Source organism: Leucoraja erinacea, chromosome 32 (assembly GCF_028641065.1).
Source record: "Leucoraja erinacea ecotype New England chromosome 32, Leri_hhj_1, whole genome shotgun sequence".
Taxonomy (NCBI): domain Eukaryota; kingdom Metazoa; phylum Chordata; class Chondrichthyes; order Rajiformes; family Rajidae; genus Leucoraja; species Leucoraja erinaceus.
This window is the reverse complement of record NC_073408.1, coordinates 12581905-12609382: the sequence shown is the minus strand read 5'-3', so window position 1 is coordinate 12609382 and position 27478 is coordinate 12581905. Positions and strand designations below refer to the sequence as shown.

Genomic DNA, 27478 nt, shown 5'->3' with positions numbered 1-27478 from the left:
TTCAGAGACAGTCTGAAGAAGGATCTCGACCTGAAACGCCATCTATTCCGTTTCTCCAGAGATGCTGTCTGACCGTCTGAGTTACTTCAGCTTTTCGTATCTGTCTTCAGTTTAAACCAGCATCTGCAATTCTTTCCTACACAGCCAACCCTGAGCTGTTGTTCTTATGCCACCCTGACAACTTCAAACAGTTTGCCACTGCCAATGGTTGCTTATTATCCAGTCAATTTGAACTGAAGTCTGATGCTACCGAAATGTCTTCAACCCCTATTTATGTCCATGTTCACACTAATGTGAAGTGTGCCAGTGGCTGTGACAGTATGTTTTCCTCCAAAGCACCAATCACTACACCAACCCCATCCCCTCTCACACACAGTTTTGGACCTACTGTTGATGTCAAGACATTTGCAGATTAAGTTAGATACTGAGCATAGCTCGGTCTCTGGAGATGTTGTGGAACATCAAAGAAGGAGGGTGCCCACCTGATGACCCCGATGACGTACCAACCCTACCTTTCCCCACTCCAATCCCACTGCCAATATCAAGAGTGCCGATTTACTACAGGGATTGAAACATCAAGTCCTATTAGCTCTACTGAATCCATTTTGTATCTGTGAGGTTGGAGCAATGGTTGGCCTGATGGCAAGACAGCGATTGTTGATGGATAGTAGAATACAACAACACACTAAAAGCTATTCAGCCCACTATACATGTACCAACTCTTTAAAGGAGTTGTTCGTCTAATCTTACAGTCTCTGTAGAACAAAGTAAACAAATACTGCCTTTCCTCTGGTAGAACAACAAAGTTAAAAAAAATTGCCAAGGAATTTTGAGGAAGAAAATGTACATTAAGGGAATGTTTTCATTCATCAGCATTGTTTTTGTGTCAGGCAGCATCTGTGGAGGGAATTTTAGTTCGGGACACTATGTGACGTTTCCGGTCAGGACCATTCTTCAGACTGGAGCGAATGGACAGGCAACGTTTTAGTTCGGGACACTTCTTCAGACATTGCCTGACTGTTGAGTTACACCAACACTATGTGGTTTGCTCAAGATTTTAGCAACTGCCATCTCTTTAAGGACAAAGGGGAAATCTTTTAGGACTGAGATGAGAAAAAGATTTTTTACACAGAGAGTGGTGAATCTCTGGAATTCTCTGCCACAGAATGTAGTTGAGGCCAGTTCATTGGCTATATTTAAGAGGGAGTTAGACGTGGCCCTTGTGGCTAAAGGGATCAGGGGGTATGGAGAGAAGGCAGGTACAGGATACTGAGTTGGGTGATCAGCCATGATCATATTGAATGGCGGTGCAGGCTCGAAGGGCCAAATGGCCTACTCCTGCACCTAATTTCTATGTTTCTATGTTTCTTGTATCTCCACTAAATGGAGAAATCAGGTATCAACATTGGAAGCTAGAATAGAATTTGGAAAGTTCAAAGACATTATCTGTGACCTCAAATGTTGACATTTGTGCATACTACGATATTTTTTGAATCATTCCTTTTTAATTGAAATAGTTAAACACCACGTTGGAAATGGCTGGTGAAAACAAGTATCATATTGCAATGACATATCTGCAGGAAAATATTCAGTTACACTTCTCAGCACTTCAGCAGGCAGCAAAAACAATGGTTTAATAGCTGTTGGGTGAGGGAACTGATGGCATCTAGTTTAGATTTAAACTAAAGATTGTAGCTTTTCATTTATTTCATGTTGAAATCAACATGCTTTTAATATTGAAATAAAACTTGCAAGAAGGAACAGAGCCAGTCACAAATCAGCAGCAAGTCGTCCTGTGCTCACACAGAAACGTGTTATACTTTTAGCAGACTTTAGGTTAGACTTGCTCTCTGCAATTTTCAGACAGGAAAGTGTGTGCAATGTCAGTTCGGGCAGTCACAGTTCTCCGTTCACCCGTTGAAACCAATCAATCAACCTTCAACTAAACGGACCTGTCATATCAAATCCCTGGAAAGACGGTCCCAGCACACTCCACTGCTCATCTGGGCAGCTGCAATGAACGGAATGGGTTGGGAAAGGGACATCTTGGAGAGTCGAGCGTTGTGAAGATGGAAATACCCCGCAGTGGCATCCCCCTCTCCTGATGTTTCAATGTGCTCAGGTCTGTCCCAGCATTCCAGTCCCAAAAAACAAGGAGGCGGAGAATATCAGCACGAATTTTCCTCATCAATTTATGGATTAAATGCCGAATTTATAAAGCCAACATGATTTTGCCCTCTCTTACTTTGGTTCTGATGGTCGGTGAGTAGCTCGGATTATCGTGTTTTTTTAATTCGTTTAGTCTCGCTAATAGAAATGAGAAGATGCATTTGTAAACCTCGCACCATAGTTTTGGATCGCTTTTTTAATGTCTGGTTTCTGAAATCGAATATTTTATGTACCAGTGTGGGCGAGACTGAAAAAGCGTTGGGGAAGTGCAATAATTTAAAAATCTTCAGCGACTTTCAGTTACTCCACGAAATACACGCGTTTCCTTTATGTGTCTGCCTTCTACAGCTTACTTTAAAGGTTTTAATATTTTAATTTAACATTAGCAGATATTTTATTTTCTGCTGTCCGTGGACAATATGCTATTTGTAATTACATAAGGTGATGCCGTTGTGTACTTTCGTGTCCTTTATGTATTTTTCAGTTCGGTTTGAAAACTTTTTTTAATGCAATTTACTAAGTAAAAAGCAGCATTGTTTCCAAAAGATGTAACTCGACCCATATTGGAAACAGATGTGGACTGTAACATTAACAGTTTCCAGACCAAAACTTTTTTTTTAAAGCGGCACACTGGGTTAATGAAGCGGATGGGTGGAGTTTATTAAAAAGAAAGAAAAGTAATTGAACGTTGAAGAGAAAGATTTAATATTGTTTGCCTGTTCTGTGGGGAACCGTTTATTACTGAGTGTCTGATGGTGTGGCCTCAGTATCCCTGCTGTCTTCAGGCATCTGGATGGAGACTGAGCCATTGACCCGGAGCGTGAGCCGGTCGCAATTGGGTGTGAGCCACTTGAGGCGCTCTGCAGCCCTAGCGATCTGCGCTGACCCTGCGTGCTGTCCTCGCCGCATCCTCTGGGACTGAGGGACTAGAGAACAAGTGAACCACAACAAGGGAATAGCTCGTTTTATTTTTGATTTGATTTTTGAAGTTTTCGCGTAAAGTTGATTGAAATAAAACAAGTATGTTCTGCATTAGGACCAGAGTGCCAAGAAGGGATGAATCTGTTTTTGACAGATAACATAATTTCCATCTGTATCAATTTTAAACAAATCATCATTGGAAGAAATGTTCAATGAGTTGACTTTCTATTAGTTGTTATGTTGCTTTGCTTCATAGTGGAGATATATAGGGCAAAGTTCAAACTCTACACTGCTGTTGGTTTTATCTATTATTAAATTTATTTCTAAAGATTCATACATTTGTATTTCTGATATTTACACACATTACATCATTGTGTGCTCTGGGGACATTGCATAAATATTTGGATCTGCAAACTTTGGACTTCAACACAAATCGACAAGCAACATGCACTTTGGTTGTTAGTTTAACATTGAATCTGGATTTGAACTGCACTGTCAGGGGCATTGTCCGGAAGGTTCTTCATCTAGGAGATGGATAAAGGGGGCTTTATTTGGAAAGCAATAGTTGATGAAGTTAGGGAATGTGTGATCAAGGTGAGAAATTTTAATGGGGGTTTTGAAGGTAAGAGATTTGGTCACGAGGAATTCTTTGGATAAATGGTTCTAACACACAGCAGTATAGTTGTTGAATATACTCACAGAGTGGCAATGCAGAATAGGCCAGAGTCAGAAAATAAGAGTAGATGCAAAGGTTAGTGACAAGATGGAGAATTAGTGAGGGCCATAAAGACAGATTGAAGTTAATGATGCATTTACATTTACACAAATTACACAAGGACAACCGGGGACTTAAACTAATGGTATTATTTCATAATTGTACTTAGTGGCCTTGGTTTCATTTGGATAAAAAATGAACAGAAATTTGATTCATTTTGGATTGTTATATTAATTTTGTTTGAAAAAATAATTACATACAGAACTGTAGCAAAGTTTAAAATTGGATAGAATGTCATGTATATTGGATCATTATTACATTTATTAAAATGTATAACTACAATGTTATCTGAGAAAACTTCCTTGTTTTTGCTATATATTGTATGTACCTCACTGTAATTGTGCATGTGACACTAAATTCAACGTGATGTAATAATGATTATTGAATATTGAGCAGTGAACAGAATAATGCCTAAATGATATATAACCGTGTTCTTTTCTCCATGTTAAATTAATAATGTAGCAAAGGATATTTTCTTCACAAAGGTTCCCTTATTTTTAAGTAATTAGGAAATCAGTTACCTAATCCACCCAGACCAAGTCTCTCAGATTGACAAGTGACCCTGATCCAATTATTCCATATTCCATATTCCATGGATAAGAGGACAAAGAGTTAGGAAGTGAATGTGTGAAATTTTGCACCAGGGGTTTATTTTGTCACAACAAAGGTTGTTCTTGTATGGGAAGAAATTGCTCGAGGATCTGTGAGGGATGTTTGGATTGGATTGGATTGGATTCAATTTATTGTCATTGTCTCATTGAAGGTATAATTGCTATGTGTGCAGTAGGAGGAGAGAAATTATTCCCATTGACGAAGGGGTGAAAATATGGAGGATTTTGAATGAGGGTGATTGGCAAATGAACTAAAGCTAGCATGATAAAATACATATTTATATGCAGTAAATGGCCAGAGTCTGCAATCCATTTCATCTGGTAGGAATGGAGGCACATTCAATTGTAGCATTCAAAAGGGAACTGGATAAATACCTGAATTCAAGAAATCACAGGGCCATGGAGAGTGGCAGCTCACTGGGATAAGATGAGTAGTTTTTGCAAAGAGCTAGTATGATTTCAATGGAGAATGGCCTTCTCTGCTGTAATATTCTATGAATAACAAATGGCTATCAATGGCTCCCTGGGTTTAGTTAATCTGTGTTTGAACCAAATATATTCCAAGTCTAAGGTGAATTATATGAGCTTGATGGTTGTTAGCTGTCTCTTGTTCGGCACAATGCGCTTGAATTAAGACAATGTAGAGAACTCCCAATCCCTCAAAACTAGGAAAGGAAAAATTGCTCACTCTTCTTGATGTTGTTTGTAGCCTGGTGGAATCCAGTTTTTATTGAAAATTTACACCCCTACCTTTCTTGGCTGTGAATGCGCACATGTTGACATGATCTGATGACAGGGTTGTGATTGATCATGTTAGCACCTCAACCACCGACGACCATGGTAAAGGAGCCAACCAACCTTCACTGAATCCTTACACACATTGTTGGTGACAACCTGTAGATGGTAGCATATCCATGAACGGTAACCCAGCAAGGAGTTAACAGCTTTATTGAGACAAGTTATATTGGCACAGAAAATCAGAGGAATGAAATATAGGTAACAGAGCAGACATTGATAAATGAAAGTTTAAAATCACGCCATAAATATGAATGAGATCACTTGGTTCTGTTACATACTCAGAATCTCCAGTTCTCTTCTTCAATTTAGCATATTTTTGCCAACAGGACTGTATTTTCTCACCTGCAACCAGGAGACTTGAAAAGCAATACCTTTGCCTAAATATAGGTGAGCACATTCTAGTCAATAGAATGATTAAGAAACATTCAAGAAATCAGAAAATGCTGTAAACACTCGCTGGCATTGGTAGAAAGAGAAACTGAGTTGATGTTTCATGTTGAAGACCCTTGGTCTGAAATCATCCATATATAATATATTTCCTTAATTTTTCCCATCAAAGTAATAAGCTTGATTTTAACGAGAAAGCAGCATTGGTGTGGCATGACAATGGATAAATAAGACAAAGGTCCTTCTGATCTCAATGGCAGGATATAATTTAATTAACAACCATCATACTTTCACCTAACAAGCAGCTAAAAGGGCAAAACTCTTATAGAGGAGGGTGCAGGTGGAGATAGTCAACTGGAAGGAGAGTCAACTGGTATCAACATTAGACCATGACCTTTAGTTCTTGGAAAGACTATTGGAGGAGTGTGAAGCTTATCAAGAGGTTGAACTGCTACCATAGGTACGACAAGAGTTTGGAGTAGAATAGGTCAGAATGGGTAGGAAGGAGCCATCCACCATCTTAGTCATCCTACCAGTGCCACTGGTCAGTCGCATCCTTGTAGCCCTCTTGTTATCACACCTTCCCAGCCAACTGAGGTCATCTGTTGCTGACACTGATTTGTTCTGGCCTTTTCTCGCCTCTAGTTTCAGTCACCTCTACTTTCAGTCTAAAGAAGGTTCCGACTAAAAATGTCAACCATTCTTTTTCACTTATTCTCTGCTAAGGTTTGGTAGTAGGGGAATTAGAACTACCACTGGATTCAAAGAATGCTTGCGCATTCCTAAGATGGTGGAGATCGTTGATATTTGGTCCTAATTGTTAGGGGGATTTTTTGTTTGGCGCAATCAATTACCGAATAAACCTGGAATCTTAAAAATGTAAAGAATAGAACAATGGAACTGTTCTGCCAGCAGTTCTGGCTGCATTATAGCACAGAGCTGACGTTGACAACCTAGGGTCCAACTGACTAATATGGGCTGCTCTGTACTTGCTTTCTCAGTGGGCCTTATGTGAGCAAGCATTCAGCAAAGTGCCAATTAACATGTCTGACTGCTTGGCCTCCAGCCAATGGTGTTTGAAAAAGAATGTTAAGTGCAATGCATGGATGTATGATAGGGCTCGTTCAAAAGGTTTGAGCGGGAAATTGATTATCCTAGAAAGTATTGCATCCAGCAATTTGGAAGCCCACATGAGATATGTGCTCCATAATAATAATAATAATAATAATAATAATAATAATACATTTCATCCAAATCTTAACTCACATTTGTAGCTTCAACGAAGACATGTGAGGGCTACAGCACTGGTGAAACAGCTGAAATGCTTGGTTGGTTGAAACTATTATAACACAAGCATTCACAGCAGTGCAATAAATGTAATTGTGTAATAAGCACCTTGCAATTAGATAGTCCAGTCAACTTGAGTTTATTGTCATATCCCCAATGAGGTACAGGTACAATGAAAATTTTGCTTGCAGCAGCATCACATGCATGTAGTCTTAAACACACAAAAACATGAATTACGGTATACATAAATCATAGAATTTTACAGTATGAAAGGTTAACTAGTCATTGTGCCAGAAACAGCTGTTTGAAAGAGCAATTCTGCAGACTCAGTTTTACTCGTATCTCTACAATTACCTGATCAAATAGCTTAGAAAATCATTTATGGAATTAGCTTCCATTGACTTCAAGGAAGTAAACTCTTGTTTTTCTTTTTACTTATTACTCCTTCTCCATTTTCATTTGTCTTTTCCAGATAGATTATCTATGTTTAAAAAAAAGCCTTCACCACCTATTCTCTGCCAACACCACCACCATGTGTGACATTTGGTCCTCACCCTGTCACAGACTCTCCCATGGTTCTCGCCAATCCTCCCTCCTCCTTTGCAAATTAAACCATGTTTGATTTTGAAGGCTTCTCAGTTCAGAGGAAGGTCATCAATCTGAAATAGTGACTGCCTCATGCTGCTTCATCTGTTGAAACATTAAAAACAGCATTTTTTATTTTTATTTCAGCTCTGAAACATCTGTATCTTTTCACTTTTTGATCTGCAAGGGAGTGTTCCACATCTAACAACTCACAGTGGAAAAATGCTCCTCTTCTTCCTTCTAGATCACTCATCATTGATGTTAAAACTACTAATTATTGTCTTATTGGTATGCAATTGTTTTTCCTACATGATGGCACATCCTACACTCTTTTGACTTCATTGGATAAAAAGGATATAGCGATGTTCTGAAAAAGATGTAAAAGAGATTACATATTGCATGTGTTATTTTTTTTTAACCTGTTAAAACATTTCAAGATCTTGAAATCTTCTGAAGTGTTTGGAGATTTTTACATGGAATCATGTCAGAAGCCCCTCATGCTTGGAATCTCTTTAGTAAGCATCCTTTGTACTTTTTGATTTTTGCTTTTATGCATCTTTATGCTTTTTGGAATTACGATACTCAGAATGGTCCACCTCGATCAACTGAGGTCTAACCAGTGATTTATGAAGTTTTGGTGTCGTCACTTTGCTTTTCTATCCCATTCCTCTATTTAAAAATACCAAGATGTGACAGATTGGCCGGTGTGGGTAAGTTGGGCTGAAGGGCCTGTTTCCACACTGCAAGACACTATGACTATGGGACTTAGGGTTCACAATTCATCAATTTGTTTGCTTTCTTGCAGAATCCTAGAGCAGCAAACCCTTTATCATGACTATACCTTTAAGCATTAGTTAGCCACAGCTAATGACATTGGCTGAGTCAGGGAGTAATAAAACAAAAGTATCCTTGATGTACTTCACCACAAATAGTTATTTTGATTTGGTACACAGCGTACTTGGAAACAAAAGTAATAAAAACAGGACATATGAAATGTGGCCGCCACTGGGGAAATGTAATGTATGTAAGACTGCAGTTTGGCTTTGAGATTTAGCTGAATCAACAAATCTAGTTTTCAATAATGTTATTTGGATGTGAAGATGAAACCCAAGTGAGTTTTGCTTCAGTGTTATTTCTGTGTTATTTCACCTAGATGTCATAAACAGAAGATACATCTCAGCACTTTAAAATTCCACTGATGGGAGGCTAAAGGAGTGGAACAAAGTTTCAATAGTCCTTTGATGTTGGGTGTTGATTCTAAAGTCCTTTAGAAGTTGCACTATGCACCTCCATACGCACATAGAACATGTTGAATCTTTTTTTATCTCTTCTCGCAACACTACAAGATTAATTATTAATTCTATGAATTTTTCATTTGTGTGAGCCTGTGGAATGCAAACTCAGTTCCTAAGATTATCTATGTATCAAAGTTATATTGGTTGGAGAACCACTTTGTCTTATTCTACAAAAATGACATATTGCTCTGATTTTGATTGAAGTCAAAGGAAATGAAAACAGGAAAGATTTATTTAAGCATCTGATTCAATACCAACCATTTTCGACTGTCCTTCAAAAGTCAAAAGTATCTGCACTCAGGGAATTTAGCCTGTTATGGGGTCATACATAATGAATTAATCCGATGAAACTTGTGCATTTTGGAACGCTCGATGAGAGATATTTTGATGCCTGCACTGATACACTCCCTCTGATGGGTAAAAGTTGGAGCACTTAAATAAGAAGAGATAGAAGAAAGAGTTTATTTAATATGGTGCCTTTCATGCCCTTTTTGGATATTGTGGGTTTGTGAAAACTAACCTTCCACAGGCAGTAACGATCAAATAAACTGAATGTTTGTGCGATAAAACAGAAAATTATGGAAAAATTCCAGGTTTACCAGAAAATGTAACATACTGCGTCACATCTGAATAAATATAAAGTAAAAGTGCATTGGAATATTACTTGTATAACATGTAATAGTCTGGAAAGTGCCCTCTCCTCCCCTCTCCCAGAAGATACTAAACCTTGAAGGTACGTGGCACCAGACTCAGGAACAGCTTCTTCCCAGCTGTTATCAGAGTAGTGAATGGACGTAGCATAACCTAATGGTATAGACCATTCTCTCAGCCTACCTCATTGTCATTCTTGCAGGGTTTTTTTTTAATCTGCACCTTCTCCACAACTATAATAGCGTAATTCTGTAGCACGATGGTTTGCATTTGGGCAATTTTTCTCTTTACACCATCCGATGTACTTATGTATGGCTTGATTGTACTCATGTATGGTGTGATTTGACTGGAGAGCACACAAAACATTGCTTTTCACTGTATCGCAATACCTGTGACAATACTAGACTAATACCAATGCCAAATCTCACTGCCCAATACCTCCAAAGTTCTGAATATGCTGGATTAACAGATTTTTTTTACTGTACCTCAAAATGCTATGTCATTGAAAACGAACAATGACATTTCCATCCCATATGCATTTAGTTTAAATTTACTTTAGTTTCTATTAAGCAGGATGAAGAAATACAAATTTCCTTATGACATGGCAAGATCATTCGGCCTCTCAGAGCTTCTCCCTGAGCATTCCCATCAATCCCCTTCCTTTCCTTATGCCCCTGAAACCAATTTTCTTTTAAATGCCCATTACCTCTGCCCCGATTCTCCTGTCACCCTCCTGTACAATTTGAAGTAGACAATAAACTCACCAACAAATCTTTGAGGTGCAAGATGAAACCATCTCACCCATGGAAAGCCAATTCAGTCACAGGGAGGACATGCAAACTCCGTACAGATTGCATCTGAAGCCAGGATCACTCTGGAACAACAACTGCTGTGCCACTGTGATGCCCTTTAAAAGTAAACGCCTGCAATTAAAATCAGGAGTGTTGCATTATTCTTTCTGAAAAGTTGCAGAATATTTTGCACTTTTTCTAAAGTTTGGATTCTGGAAAGAGAAGACATTTTGAAACAATACAAAAATTGTGAAGTAAATGCAATGTCTCTGCAGAAGCAGAGGAAAAAACATCCGTGAACGAACTATTTCATGTTGAAATGCTAGGCTGAACATAATTTGTGTTCTGCTGCATTTATTCAATTGGAAACACATTTCTATATTTTGTGACCCTTAAATGTTAATGGAGTCTGTTTTGAGGTTTTGGATATGCTTGTTAACATTCCAGAAATGTTATCCATAAGACCAACAAATCATGGAAAGGATACAGAAAGAAAACTTAAAAGGCAAGTAACACAATATTTCATGTGGAAAGGGGAGAGAAAATCAAATAGATAAAGATCAATTGAATAAATAAGAGCAGGAGGTACATATTGCCAGTGTCCTTGCTGCTTCATGCATGAAGATATTAACTGCCTCGGAATCCTTTTATAATCAGTTAAACTTGTGGTATAGTTGTTAGCTGTACCAATGTTTGTTCCCAGTCCCAGTTGTTGCAGCAGATATTGGGACAGCTGTTAACATCTGTAGTATGGTATCCCAGTTACCAACAGCTGTACTGGAAACTATGTGTGCGTTTTTGTGTGTGGTCGCCCAATGTTCATTGGTATATGAGTCAGAGTTAAGGTTAGTGAGAAGGAGCAAGCAGCAAGGCAATCCATCCACTCACGAGCCCATTGGGACTGATGTTCATCCCAGAGTGAGATCAACTAACTCAGCCTGGAGTTAACAACTGTGCTCATGACTGTTCTGCATTGCTCAGTATGACGTGGCATTGCACATTTACCATCTTGGCAATCAAGAGATCACTTAAGGTATTTTTAGTTTAGTTTAGAGATACAGTGCGGAAACAGGCCCTTCGACCCACCAAGTCTGCACTGACCCAGTACACTAGCACTATCCTACACATAAGGAACAATTAAAAATTTTTACCAAAACCTATGAACCTGCAAACCCGTACGTCTTTGGAGTGTGGGAGGAAACCGGAGCTCCCAAAGAAAACCCATGTTTCACGGGGAGAATGTACAAACTTTGTACAGACAGCACCCACGGTCAGGATCGAACCCGGGTCTCTGGTGCTGTAAGGTTGCAACTCTACTGCTGCACCACCATGTTGCCCCATATTTAAGATATAGAAAGATTCATACGATTGATGTTTGAGACAATTGGGGGACAATTTAAATTATTTATCAAGCAAGCTGGAGAATTGCACTGTCTTCCCATTTTTAATGGCATGAGGTTTGGACCATTTCCATCTGCCTGACTGGTGTTGCACAGCACCGTAGCAAAAATCACTATGATTCCTTTAGAGGGCAGGGCAAAACCTTTTAGGAAAGAAGGAATCGATATGAATAGGGGAGTGTAGCAAGCTGGAAGATTTATTTAGGATAAGATTTAGGCAACTGCTCTGAAAAGTTACATCTCGTTTCCTGAACAGCCTGCTGCACTCTTTTGTGGACTGTGTGTTTGGCCGCCCGTCACCCAGCAACTAAAGATAGACTGTGAGGTGTGTTTGCTCTGCCTGTTTCCAACTGGAAATTAACATCTAGTGCTCAGATACATCTGGAGGACCTGCTTCGCATGCCTTATGGTGCCAGTAGGGCCATGCTCTCCCTCTTCAGCACAATATCATTCTTCAGCATGGCCTAGATAAAATGCAACAAAGTCAATGGCTTCAAAATGAAAAACCTCCAATAAAACACTAACTGATGATTTATGGACCGTCTTGGGTTGCACTAAGGACTTTGGGCTTTGCACTAGCATTGGAGTCATTATATTATTTTATTGTTTTGTTTATTATATATTGTCCATTTGAATTACGTTACAGGCCTGTCATGCTGCTGCAAGTAAGAATTCCATTGATCCATTGTCAGTACATATGACAATCAAACACTCTTGACTCTTGATTCTTGATAGTCAATCCAGAATGGTCAGTATTCTGCTGGTGCCAGTCTGGCAGACTTTCTATACTATTGGAAGCTATTACCATTGAGGAAATGTTACACTTTGTTTAGATGTAACACAGTAGATAATGTATATTCTACAGACCATCATTTACTGTAGCTACCATCTAGAAATAGTAGGTAGAAGACCTTCAGTACAAGGACTCTTCTTCCTGCCCCTACACGGTACATAACTCTTGCACAATTCCTGTCAAGGAATGACCTGTTCTGGATGTAAAGACGAAGGCTCCATTATCTCTGGGCATCTCTCCAATTCCATTTGCATGGATGAACTTTGCTCGTGCTTCTTGTGGCTCTGGCTGTTCCATACCAACCGCCCCACATTATTCATTCTCAGAACTTCAAGAAATGTTTGGGTTACGTATATATGGAGGCATGTTTGTAATAGGTCCTTGACAAGTCATGTCTGAAAATTGAGAATAGTTTTGGTGAAGGCAGAGGGAAATTGTGCTCATAGGATTTTCATAAACTGTTCAGCTGCTTTTAAGAAAGGCAGATCTGAACAGCTGGTTTCTGGAAGCTAGCCACAAAAGGACCCAATTAGGTCTTACTAATTTCTTCTGTGTACATGCATCAAGATGAAGCAATGCTATGAAATAAAATGTTTTCAACTTCATGCCAACGTTCTGCATTACGTACTTCCAAATTAGCCGTGACTCTTATATTTCCATTCCTCTTGAAATGGACCTCACTTCTTTTATGAGATTAGCAATTTTACTCTTTTTCAAACACACCATCTGAATAAGCACAGCTGAACTTCCTGTCCAAATAGTAATTTATCTTATGTCTAATTTTTCAGACTGAAGAAGGGTCTCGACCCGAAACGCCACCCATTCCTTCGCTCCATAGTTGCTGCCTGTCCCGCTGATTTACTCCAGCTTTTTGTGTCTATCTTTGATATTTAGTTTATAGTTTGGAGATACAGCGTGGAAACAGGCCCTTCGGCCCACCGTGTCCAGCTTTTTGTGTCTCTCAGCATCTGCAGTTCCTTCTTAAACTAAATATCAATACTTTTGTGCAACATTTCCCCTTTGTTACGTTAATTAAAAATACAGTTTGAGCCTATGACTGTTGATGAGAGGGACTTGGTGTAACGGTGATGGCAGAAAAAGTGGAAGATTTCCAGCATTCTGTTTTAGAATCAAATGGTAAACATCATATATTTTTGTATGTGTTCTACACAAATAATGACCAGAAGAAATCTCATTTCCTTTGTCCTATTATTTTTTATTAAATCCCTGTATTGAACATTTTCTTCCTGTAAGTCTGTATGTAATTAATGATGACTAATACTGACCCTTATGTGTTTGTGCATGTGTTACAGTCTATGAAAAACATTTATTTATTGAATCAGTTATCCAATTTTGCAATAATCTGTTTCAATTTGTTAGATGTTGCTCTGATCACTGACTCCTTTGTCTGGTGAAATCGCTTTTGGCAACTCCCCTTTAGATTAATGTCTTACTTTCAAAGGAGCAAAACTAGCCAGATTACTTATTAGATTGTTGGACCACACCTTTAACAGCTGTCAGCATTTTAGCCAGCCCCTATCACTTTTAGTTAGTCCAGTCCATCCTCACAGCCTTGAACCCATTACAACATTAAGACTCTGCATGGCCCCATGCCCAGCACAGTATCAGCTTCATTTCCTCTATGTGGTACAACCTCAGTCCTCTCCTGCTATAACTCCCTTTCATTCTGCAAGCATTTAGCTGCCAGTGTTTAGCTTAGAGATACAGATAGGAAACAGGCCATTTGACCCACTAAAATGGGACCAATCGATCGCCTATAACACTAGTTCTACAAGCTAGACCAGTTTTGCATCCTATGCACTCAGGATAATTTACAGAAGTCAATTAATCTAGAAACCGCACGTCTTTGGAATGTGGGCGGTAATTGGAGCATCCAGCCAACAGCCACGCGGTCACAGAGAGAACGTACAAAACCCACACAGGTAGCACCCATGGTCGGAACTGAGCCTGGGTCTCTGACACTGTGAGGCAACAACACTACCGCTGCTTCACTGTGCCAGTGCTTGCTGATCATCTGAGCTACAGGCTACATTGCTTTGCATCACCTCATGTTTATGGAGAGTAGAATATGGAAAGCATTCCAAATGTGAATTGGAATAATCTAGTCAGGGAGTTCATGGGAAAGGCCCAGTAGCAGATGAACTTTGGTAGAATGGAGTAGTGGCATTAAGAAGGCAGAAATAGGTGATCTTGGTGATAGAATGGAAATAAGGTTGGAAACTTAATTTAAGGTTCAAATGTGACACTGATTGCAATATCAAGCACTGATGCTCACAAGCCAGGATGTTCCAGATCCTGAACCATTTAAGAGACTTTTGGATAGGCCTATGGATATGCAGGGAATGCGAGGATATGGATCATGTGCAGGTAGATAAAAGTTGGTCTTGGCGTCATGTTCAGCACAGACATCGTAGGCTGAAGGTCCTGCTGTATACTGTTCAACATTCTATGCTCCAACTGTATTATTTCTACAACCATTTTAGACTAATGTCCTTGAGTTCAGCAGACTGGGGACATCCTTGGTTGGTGATGTTAGTTAATCTTAGCCAGGCTATCTTTGGTCTCAATCCTTTTTTTACTGGGAAAACAAGCATGGGTTCCTGCATCTCAGGCTGGAACACTGAGCCATGAATATACATTGAGTGAATTATCAATTTTATATAGATGGTCTCATTTCTGGCAACTGTTGTCAGAATAAAACAGTCCAGATCCGGACCAATACTAAGGAATAGAATCCAGGTCAGGAACAATACCAAGGGGTAAAATTTTCCCTACTGCCTCTCAACATGGAGTATAATCCGTCTGCACAGAAACACCCAGGGGGGGGGGGGGGGGGGGGCTTTCTGGAGCGCTAGTATGGGTGTTGTGGGCCGAAGGGAATGGTTTCCAGAGGGCTAGTATGGACATTGTGGAGCGAATAGATTCTTGGGCTGGCAGATCAGTCACTCAGGCCTGGTGGGTTGGCAGCTCAGTCACTCAGGCCTGGTGGGTTGGCAGCTCAGTCACTCAGGCCTGGTGGGCTGGCAGCTCAGTCACTCAGGACTGGTGGGCTGGCAGCTCAGAAACTGCCAGAAATTCTGCCCAAAACAGGTGAGAGACTCTGTGAGAGAGAGAAGGGGGAGAGGGTGGAGTATCAATTTTAGAAAATTTTCATCTTTTTCTGCAGATCACAACAATGAAGGAAAGTCTATCCTGGCCTGGATCTCACAGGGAGCAAATGAAGGGAGGGAGAAAAATACAGGGGTGAGGTTTAATACTTGCAGGGGGAATACTTACTGATGGGCCGAAGGGACTCCTGGGTTAGAACTGGCCTGATCGGCCGAAGGGGCCCTTTAAAAAAAAATCTTTGAAATCTCAGTGAAAGGCACATTTTCTGGACTTTTCCTGGCCTGGCACGGGCCTTTTGGGCCTAAATGCTCTTCTGGGCTAATACAGGTATTTTGGGCAAAGGCTGGTTTCTCGGCTAATAGGGGCCTTGTGGGCCGAAATTAGTGGTTTCAGGCAGGCCAATCAACTCATTTCATTTCATTTCCAATTGCATTGCAGTTTCAAGCACAGGGCAGGCTCAAACCAAACAGCTGATTGCATTTTCACTTCATTTCCATTGCCATTGCACTTTCAAGCGGAGGGCAGGCCCAAGCCAAACAGCTGATTGCATTTTTACTTCATTTCCATTGACATTGCACTTTCAAGCAGAGGGCAGGCCCAAGCCAAACAACTGATTGCATTTTCACTTCATTTCCATTACCATTGCAGTTTCAAGCACAGGGCAGTCCAGCCAACTCATTTCATTTTCATTAAATCATGTATTCAAGTACATTGCATACTCACAGTGTTCTGTAGTTTTCCAGCTCAGTCGTGACAGAGACTGATTGACCAAATGGCGCCAGCACAATATCCTGGCCCTCAACACCAGCAAAACCAAGGAACTGATTGTGGACTTTGGAAGGGGTAGGATGGGGACCCACAGTCCTGTTTTATCAACAGGTTGATGGTGGAAAGGGTCAAGAGCTTCAAATTCCTGGGTGTGCACATCTCTGAAGATCTCTCCTGGTCCGAGAACACTGATGCAATTACAAAGAAAGCACATCAGCGCCTCTACTTCCTGAGAAGATTACGGAGAGTGGTATGTCAAGGAGGACTCTCTCTAACTTCTACAGGTGCACAGTAGAAAGCGTGCTGACTGATTGCATCGTGGCTTGGTTCGGCAACTTGAGTGCCCAGGAGCTGAAAAGACTACAAAAAGTAGTAATCACTGCCCTCCCTACCATCGAGGGGATCTATCACAGTCGCTGCCTCAAAATGGCTGGCAGCATCATCAAGGGCCCACACCATCCTGGCCACACACTCATTTCCCCGCTACCTTCAGGTAGAAGGTACAGGAGCCTGAAGACTGTAACGTCCAGGTTCAGGAATAGCTGCTTCCCCACAGCCATCAGGCTATTAAACTCAACTCATACAAAATTCTGAACATTAATAGCCCATTATCTGTTTATTTGCACTTTATCTGTTTATTTATTCATGTGTGTATATATTTATATAATGGTATATGGACACACTGATCTGTTCCGTATTCATGCCTACTATGTTCTGTTGTGCTGAAGCAAAACAAGAATTTCATTGTCCTATCTGGGACACATGACAATAAACTCTCTTGAATCTTGACCTCTTCCTCGCCATCTTGCAGACAGACTGAGCCACGCCCACACTTCCGGGTTTTATAGTCCATCCCCCTCCCATCGGAAGGAGCGTGGCCTTCATGGCGGTGATTGACAGGAGAGAGAATCTCAAGATTTTTTTAAACACTAATAAGTCTTTTATTTTTCATCGATGAGAAAAATCCTCGGGGCCTGCGCAGCGGAGGAGGACTCCGAGTAAGATGGCCAAAAAACCGCAGCCATATGTGGTAGCGTTTTTTTCTAAAATCAAAGCACAGTGCAAACAGGAAGTGGTCAAGATGAGACTTTTAATTATATAGATACTGAATTCAGTACTAAATCCCATAGATGAAAGGGGAATGATTTACTTCATTGCACTTCACTGGTGGAATTCCATTAACAGTCACACAAATGTAATCTTGAATAACCTTTCTTAGATTAATAAATCAATCCCTTTACTGTAAATATGAATTACTCTATTTCCTTTCATTTCTCTACACATTGTTAAATACTGTAATAATTAGTGAGTTTTGATGGGGAAATGTAATCTGAAATCGAAATCAGTTTCTTCATGTGAAACCAGCCGAATAAGGGTTAAAATAAAAAATAAAATATTTCTATTCTTCCATTTATTTAAATTTTTATGAGGATGATGCAGGGCCACCAGGATTTTAGCTATCTCCTGTTGAAATATGACAATTTTATTATGCAAAGACTTATGACCGTGATAAGAATTTGCTCAAATTTATGGCCAACTCTTTTAGGCGTACTCTATATTTTTTCCAGCTGTGATTCTTGGCAGTCCTTCCTCTTGGGGCTTTGTTACAAATAATTTCTGTTGTAGGCAAAATGGAAACAGATACAATTTGCAACAAGAGGAATGTGCAGAAATATAAAATGGAGATTGCTGCATTTCTTAGAGTGAGTTTTGTACCTGCCCTATGTGCTGGCAAATATCCAATGAAGCAACACCTCTTACTTCATTTTAGGCAATTTAGCTGCATTATTTATTGGTTTACATCAGTTTTATGTGCATCTTATTCATAAAAGCACCACATGATACCTTCAGTCTGAAGAAGGGTCTCGACCAGAAACGTTGCCTATTTCCTTCGCTCCATTGATGCTGCCTCACCAGCATTTTCGTCTATCTACATGATACCTTCAGTAAGTCAGCTTTTAAAGGTAGACACAGGGAACTGCAGATGCTGGTGTTCAAAATAAACACAAAGTCCAGGAGTAACTCAATGGGTCAGGCAGCATCTCTGGAGGATATGGATAGGCAACGTTCCATGTCAGGACCCTGAAGAGTTTTTCCCCGTTAAAATTGATGTGAGTTAATTTCAGATTGTGAATCCCATTGTATATTTCCCAACCATTCCATTAATACAATGTTTTCTATTAATGTATGGGCATGTTGAGTGACTCATATTGAGTATCCAAAATGGCTCAGCTGCCTCATTCTGAAAAGAAATAATTCTGTCTGTTTGCCTCTCAGGGAAATCAGATCAGCATACAATTATTATCCTATTAAAAATAATCTACAAGATCTGATCAATAGCTCCAATTCATATTGTTATTACTGGCTAGTTATTTCTTAAAAATGTAAAAAATGTATTACTCAAATATTAGACATATTCTATCGTGGAAAAGAGAGCATGCCTATATATGTGCTATTGATTAAAACATTCTTGACAATATGGTTCAAATTATGTACCGTATGTGAATAAATATCTTGAATAGTTTTTGGTGCAACCAACCGCAACCTTTCGTAATTGTAATAACGCAAATGGGGTATTTTTATCCTCTGTCAATGAGACAGAGCCTGATAATATAAAACTAATGAAAGGAAATGGAAGGTCCTATTACTTATAAACAGCGGAGATAAATCATCGATACAGATACAGATTAAGATGCCAAAATGTAATTATCATTTCCCTAACAGAAGACGCAGTCAGCATTATTTTGCAAAATTGTAAAAAATGTTAAAATAGATAAATGCAGATGTCTGAAAGTAAGACAAATACAGGTCTATGAAAGTAAGCATGCAGGTACAGCAGGCAGTGAAGAAAGCGAATGGCATGTTGGCCTTTATAACAAGAGGAATCGAATATAGGAGCAAAGAGGTCGTTCTGCAGTTGTACAGAGCCCAAGTGAGATCACACCTGGAGTATTGTGTGCAGTTTTGGTCCCCTAATTTGAGGAAGGACATTCTTGCTATTGCGGCAGTGCAGCATAGGTTTACAAGGTTAATTCCCGGGATGGCAGGACTGTCATATGCTGAGAGAATGGAGCAGCTGGGCTTGTACACTCTGGAGTTTAGGATGCGAGGTTATCTCATTGAAACATATAAGATTGTTAAGGGCTTGGACACACTAGAGACAGGAAACATGTTCCCAATGTTGGGAGAGTCCAGAACCAGGGGCCACAGTTTAAGAATAAGGAGTAAGCCATTTAGAACGGAGACGAGGAAACACTTTTTCGCACAGAGAGTTGTGAGTCTGTAGAAAAATCTTTGCTTCAGAGGGCAGTGGAAGCAGGTTCTCTGGATGCTTTCAAGAAAGAGCTAGAAAGGGCTCTTAAAAATAGCAGAGTCAGGGGACATGAGGAGAAGACAGGAATGGGGTACTGATTGGGGATGATCAGCCATGATCACAGTGAATGGCGGTGCTGGCTCGAAGGGCCAAATGGCCTGCTCCTGCACCTATTGTCTATTGTCTATTGACTTTGAATGCTTATTAATACTGCAAACATTGCACGAGCCTTTTCCTGACACCCTAATCAAACATCATCCAGGTTTTCCCCCCAACATTATGCTTTGACCATCCAATGTGAGATTATTCAATTTGTTATGCCAGTCATCCTTGATCTCTTTAAGCGTGACAATTGAAGACTACGTGCCAATGAGTGATGGGTGGAGCAGGCAATAAGATTATTCCAAAGATAAACACAGAAAGCTGGAGTAACAGCGGGATAGGCAGCATATCTGGAGAAAAGGAATGGGTGACTTTTCGGGTTGAGAGGAATAAGGGAAACAAGAGATAGAGACGATGATGTAGAGAGATAAAGAACAATGAATGAAAGATATTCCAAAATGTAACGACGATAAAGGAAACAGGCCATTGTTAGCTTTGTTGGGTGAAAACTAAAAGCTGGTGCGACTTAGGTGGGGGAGGGATAGAGAGAGAGGAATGCTGGGGCTACTTGAAGTTAAAGAAATTAATATTCATACCACTGGGCTGTAAGCTGCCCAAGCGAAATATGATTATTCCGATTGACTCGAGCTGAAAATGAAATATTAATATTGCAAAGGTTATTGCAGTGTTGAAAGACTTCAATTTTTGATTTGATCTTGGAATTGGTCATGGCAGAAGTTGGTCTGTCACTTGATATAAATGCAACTTTGACATGTCATATTTATAAGAGAAATCCTATTGGTGTTTACACAGTGAATTTTAATAAAGTAAATATATTCTGAATATTGTGCATGTGTGCAAAATGTTGCATATTACAGCTTGCAGGCATATTTGAGTTGATTCTCATTTCAATTATAATTCATTTCAACCATTTTCCTAATAGGTTATTTATTACATAACCACCTTGCTCTATCTTTGGTAATATTGATTTTGAAATATTCTCTGTTGTGAACAGGAGATCAGTCAGTTTTAGCTTCACAGGGTCATTCTTCACAGGGTCAGTCTCTGATTTGCAGTGTCTAAATACATTCAGGACATTCCTGTGGTCGTGCACTGTGGATAGAAAAGGGAATATTTTTATTTGTGTTTAGTTGTAGGCTGTTTATTTGGTCGATTCACAATGCTTACACAGTGTTTAGATCAGGATTTAGTAACTGCTGCTATCAGTTCTTGCCAATAAACAAAATATATTTGAACTGGATTCCTTGAAAATTTTGTTTTACTTACTCCAAATCTCTCAAACAATTCTTCTTCTTTTAGTTGCCAATGTTTATAATTGCTTGGCAGATTATGTATGATTATTGATCACAGATGTAAATAAAGCATGCTGAATTTAATAGATCAACAAACATGGCTTGCATTCCTTCTTAAGAATGACTATCCTGTAGGTCTTGTTGATGCATTCTTTATCTCATTTTGCCAACCATTTCTTATTCAATAACATCCTATGCAACTTGCATCAGTAATGTAATTTTATATTGTTCACTTTCAATGTGTGAAGAGCTATAAAGAATAAGAAGAAAATGCAGGGAAATAGGGAAAAGGTGCAGGGAGTGTGTGGACGGGTTTGTGTGTTGAAAGAGCTGGGGAAACATATGAGTTCAATGATCTCCTTCCTGGTTCCATGAGTGTGTGACCAATTCTGCTAAGAATTTCTTATACACAAGGGGATCTCAAGAGAAGTTGATCAGTTTTGGATATAACCCCGTCCCCTCTCTGTATCTAGCCTCCTCCATCATTGAAATCTTTGTGTTCCTCAAATTCTATCTGCTATCCCACTGTCAACTGCCCCAGGTGTTAAACATAACATTTCTCTCCAATGCTTTCTATCTCTTTCCTCTGACTCCAAGCTTTCAGTGTGTTCATGGGCCCGTCATTTTTTTAAATCAATAATGCCCTTGTATCATACTTGACGTACTTGGCTATGTCAAAGCCACTGTTCAATACATTATTTTTCTTTAAGTGAAATGAGTGGTTATATTATTAAGTCATTAACAGGATTGGAAGGCAGAAATATATGCAGTATTGAAGTGAATGGTCCTTGGCTACGTTAAGACTCTGCCAAGCTGACCATTTTCTGTGCATGGGCTTATTGTGAAAGGCTGTCTTTTGAATTAAATAGGTCTGTCAGCAACAATTTCACCAAATGGATTCTTTGGATGGATCTGGTTTTTTCAAAATGGAATCCTAGCAAAGTTTAAAAAGGTTGCTTTGCTCAGGAAAATGTACAGAAATGCATTTAAAGAACCAACAGAGAATAGAATGTATGAAGAATGAAAAATGCTGAACTTTGATCTGGGAACATTGCCATTGTCCTGATAAATGCCAAAAATAACAGTCTAATGGACATATGAGCAACACGCAAACATACGTACTTTCATTAAATTATTGGCTGCAGTATTACATCAATTGCTGCGGCTGAACCCCTGAATTATGTATATACTATAATTCATATGTTACAACAGTTGGGTTTGCATAAAGTTAAATGAGCTCTCATCATCAATCACAAAATAGCATGGACTTTCTAATTATAAAGACAGTATAATTGTAAACAGATGTCCCTGTAAAAATGACCAGGATGGTGTGTATATGTGCACAGCTAGTCAGGACATTCCAGCAGTAAGAGATTATTGGATTCTCGACAGATGAAGTTTGGTGTGTTGTTGCAAGAGTTGTGGATTAAATCAGTTCCGAACTAGATGGTTAGATGCTGTGCGTCGATACTCATTGTGAAATGTTTAAGCAACAATAAATGAAGTGTAACTAAGAGCTTTAAGAATGTAAGGAGCTCTAACCTCTCTTGTCTGGAAAAGTCCAGCAAAATCCTGGCCTGGAATATCATTTTTAAAAATAAAGTTATTGAAAAGTTGTAAAATTGAGTGAGTTTTATTTCTTATCTTGTGCGCTGCGAGGACTTTCTCACTGAATTGTCTGCTGTGCATACTTGATTACCTCACAATTGCTAGATCCCACACATCTCCTACATTAGATGAGTAGGAAGGAACCCTCCAAAGATGCTGCCTGACCCACTGAGTTACTCCAGCATATTGTGTCTATCCTACATAAGACAAGGTGGCTTCTTGTGAATCACATTGGGTACGCAGTACATACAGCAGAAGCTGCCTCGTCTCTGTGGCCTGGCCTCTTTAAGGTTTTTGGCAAGTGACCACTCCTCACTGCTGAATGGAAATTATGGTTCATTATCAGATTGTCACTTGGTGCAAGTTACTTTTGGCATGTTCTGTATACATTTGAATGTGCATTTTTGTTGCAATCACATGATGTTTTAATTCGTACATTGAGTCTGGTAAATCAAATATATAATGTAGATTTTGTTCCAATGTATTCATACTTTACCTGACAGAAGGCTGGTGAGTGCCTGGATTGTGCTGCTGGGGGTAGTGGCAAAGGCAGATGTGAGGCTTTTGGACAGGCACATGGATATACAGGGAATGGAGGGATGTAGATTATGTACAGGCATTTAAGAGTTTGTTTTGGCAACATATTCGGCACAGACATTGAGGAATAAAGGGCCTGTTCCTATACTGTTCTATGTTCTATTGCAAATATACAAAATGACTGTAAAATTCTTCATGTTGGAACCCTTAATATTACAATAAGTAATGAATCGTTAACTGCAGAACTTTTTGATCAACTGCTTAACAAATGTTAACATTTGAGCACATGTAACAGTATAAGAAATGGAAGCAGGGGCAGGTCACCCAGGCCCACTTGCCTGCCCAGCCTTTCACTAAGACCATGACTGATGTTTTATCTCTTCCTGAACTAACCCTGTACCTTGGTTCCCATTAATATCCAAAAAACAAACAACTTGAGTTGAGTTGAGTTGAGTTCCTTTATTGTCATTCAAACTTATTAGTTTGAACAAACTTGCGTACCTTGCAGCCATAACAGAAAATAAAGTACCAGTACACACAATGAACACAGTTTAACATCCATCACAGTGATTCCAGGCACCTCCTCACTGTGATGGGAGGCAAAAAGTCTTAAAGTCTTATCTCTTCCTTCCTTGGTCTCCCTCTGCGTTGAGGCGGTCCAGGCTTTCGATGTTGAGCCCCCCGCCGGGTGATGGTAAGGTCCAGCGGCCAAATCCAAGCTCTGTGAACGGGCCGATTCAAACAACGTGGCCCGGGGCGGACAAAGCTGCCACCCTCCAGTCCAGTGGACGAAGCTGTTGTTGCGGGAGCTCTGGAGAATCGGTCACCAACCTGGCACCTGCGAGCTCCCGATGTTGTCGTCCACTGGGCCCGCGGCCAATGCCTCCGAGGCTCCGAAGTCAGGCCGCAGCCGCAGCGCCACCACAGCCCCAAGTTGGCCAGCTTCGCGATGGTGAATCCTGGCTCTGCCTCCGGAGCCTCGAGGTCGGTTCCAGTTGGAGGCTGCCAGCTCCATCATGCCTTGATTATACTCATTGACTAACGTTTCACAGCCCATTTAAGTAGAGAATTCCAAAGGTGCACCACATTTGGATGAATGAATGTCTTTTATCTGACCCGAATGGCCAATTTTGTACTCCTTGTTTTAGTCACCCCAGCTAAGGGAGATGAGGGAGGGTCGGGGGGTTGGGTATCATCCTTGTATTTATCTTGCCAAACCTCAAAAGGATTTTGACATGAAAAGCTGGAGTGCCTCAATTGGTCAGGTAGCATCTCTGGAGAACGTGAACTGGTTGCGTTTTGAGTTGGGATCCTCCTTCAGCCTCTAGCACTTTATGTCTTTTTTGTAAGCCAACATCTGTAGCTCATTGTGTCTCAACACAATTTTGTTGGTTTCAATGAGATAATCTCTCATTATTCTACACTCCGAAAGCATTGACCCAGTTTGTTTAGCTTCTCCTCGTAGGACATTAGACCACGATAATCACTCTGGTAAGAATGTGTTGTGCTCCCTCTCAAGCAGCTATATCCTTTGTTAACTAGAATGACCAGACTTGCCCTCTATAATCCAGGTACATGTGCAGGGCCCTGCGTAATTATAGTAGGATGTCCTTACAGCTACTCAAATACTCTTACATTTGACCTACCTTTCAAGTCTACCTTTTGCTTGTCCTCACAGCTGCTTGTTAACTATGATTCATGTAGAAGAACATATGGATCCTTCTGAATAACAACAACTTGCAGTTGTGTTCTCGTCCTTCCATTTTTTCACTATCAAAGTGAATACCTCGCATATTTCCACGTTATTTTAGCAAAGACCTCACCCATTCTCTTAGCTTTACCATATTCCCATGAAGGACACAAAGTGGTTGTGTAACTCAACAGGTCAAGCAGCATTTCTGGAGAACATGGATACGTGATGTTTCGGGTCAGTCTGAAGAAGAGTCTCGACTCAAAAGGTCACCTATTCATGTTGTCCAGAGATGCTGCCTGACTTGCTGAATTAATCTAACACTTTGTGTCCTTTAGTGTATTAACTATGACCTGATGTCCTTTGTTTCTACATTTATATCCTCATGAAAACTTTTTGGGTCCAACTCACATCAACACCTAACTATGTATCAAAGTAAACATGTAGCATTATGTATTAACATACATGTTCACCACACCCAAATCAGCGATTTACATTGTGAACAGCTGGGACCCTAACACCAAAAACCAAAATTCCCTACTGGAGATAGCCTCACAATTCGAATGATCCTAATCCATCTCCACCCGAAACATTACATATTCCTTTTCTCCAGAGATGCTGCCTCACCTGCTGAGTTACTCCAGCATTTTGTGTCACTATTCAATGTAAACTAGCATCCGCAGTTCCTTCTTACCCATGTGATTTAATTTTGTTATTAAATAATCCCATGTTCCACATCTTTTAAAAGTAAATATGCACAACATGAACTGCTACCCTCATTGTTTTGTAAGTTTTTAACCACAAAAACGAATAGATTTTTCAGACATCATTTCCTTTTCATATATATTATTATTTTGTAAGAGCCCTGTCACAGCTTTCTCAATAATGGATTCTAGGATGCAATCCCAATAAAATTGTTTACTTTCAAGCAGTTGCTTGCTTGTTTGCTTGGGATTTTTTCTAGACTGCTCGGATATATATGTTTGTAGAACCAAATAACATTACATCAAAGCGTGGATTTTTCAAATTGGATTTGCAAATAGAAACATTATTAATTTCATGAATCAAAATTTTGGAAATGAAAGGGAAAAAATTATTGGGGTGCAAGTCCAATAATCTATTATCTACAAGTCCAATTACCAATTATCTACAAGTCCTATCACCCAGCTGGTGTCTTTCTGATCTTTCCTTCCACAGATTTACATTAACTGAAGCCAGCTACGCATGCAAAGCATTCATAGCTGAATGACTGAGATGTGTACACATAACTTTGTGTGTCAGGGATTTGAATCATGTACTTTTCATCTTTATATGGAGATGTTTTTAAGATGCAGCCTCCAAAAGGTTTTGATGTTGACTGATATGTCGTAATGTGAGATAGTGTTTTGCAAGATGTTTATCTGTAAATAAAACCGTGTTGCCCATGTTCACCGCACAACATATCTTTCGTTATTCTGCAGATACATTTATGCTTGAAAGAACACAATATAAATTCTGCCCCTTGGATTAATCTTGGTCTTGTCAATTTCTTTGAGTAAATTACAATGGTCCAACAGTTCTTCCAGAAGGAGAATTCTTGCAATAACCAGACCTACACCCATGCAGGGAATGGAGGGATATGGAATACGTGTAGGAAGATTAGAGATGGTCGTGGCATCATGTTCAGCACAGAGATTGTGGGCCGAATGGCCTGATTCTGTGCTGTACAGTTCTATGTTAACAGTCTGCATAAGTCAACATTAGCAAAAAAAAAATTATTATCTCTGTTATGGGCATTGCTCACACTAGCCAGTAGTTCGTGTTATGAAATATATGTGATTACTTATTTTAGTTCATATATAGAACGTGGATGTCATCAGAAAGACTAGTCCTTGTCCATCCCTAGTTGCCCTTGAACTGAGTGTTCTGCGGGGTATTTTAGAGGGCAGTTGAGAATCAAACATAAAGCCATGGAGCCACATAAAGAGCAGTTTGTGTAAGGACAGCAGATTTCCTTTCCTGAATGTCATAAAGGAACCAGATCGATCTTTATGACAATCAGGTGTTGTCATCATCACCGTGACTTGAACAGATGAGAATTTCAGCTTAGAACTAACAGGAGACTGAAATTGCTATCTAGTTTGGCTAGTAAACAATGAGTTAAAGAGATTTCTCTGTGATACAGTATATTTAGAAGACTATTATAACTAGTTTCTCCTCCAGTTGCGTTACGACCTGTATTATCCTGGGAGTTTGTTCCTTTGCATATTTCAGTAGAAGGAACAGTGAAAATAAAAATGTAAGCTGTTATGAGTTAGTTGGAGTTGCGTTAGGCTTAAAAGTTAGGCAGTTCAAGCAACCAGTACTCTGTAATTACCACCAGGGTATCATTGCTGTGGTGTGAGTGGTGTTGCTTCTTTCTTTATGTTTAAAGATTTGGATCCGTCATTGAGGTTCTATGCCTGTTTTATGCAGTCTCTTGGCCCTATAACATCCACAGATGTTGTTACTTGGTTTTTCAATCAGCTGGTGCCCTGGACAGACAAACCTTAGCAGTGAAAGCACTCTGAGTAATT

The 27478-nt window shown here is 39.8% G+C and overlaps 1 protein-coding gene across 2 annotated transcripts in view; it reads left to right on the top strand.

The window, feature by feature from the left end:
* Nucleotides 1-1615: 1615 nt before the first annotated feature.
* Nucleotides 1616-27478, top strand: part of LOC129712390 (CXADR-like membrane protein) — an 82680-nt gene continuing 56817 nt past the window's right edge. Inside the window, exon 1 of one of the 2 annotated variants that reach the window (XM_055660781.1) lies at nucleotides 1616-2262. In XM_055660781.1, coding sequence (XP_055516756.1) covers nucleotides 2226-2262 — 37 coding nt within the window. In that variant the 5' untranslated portion in view covers nucleotides 1616-2225. The remainder of the gene's footprint in view (nucleotides 2263-27478) is intronic. The other variant, XM_055660780.1, reaches the window with a different exon arrangement.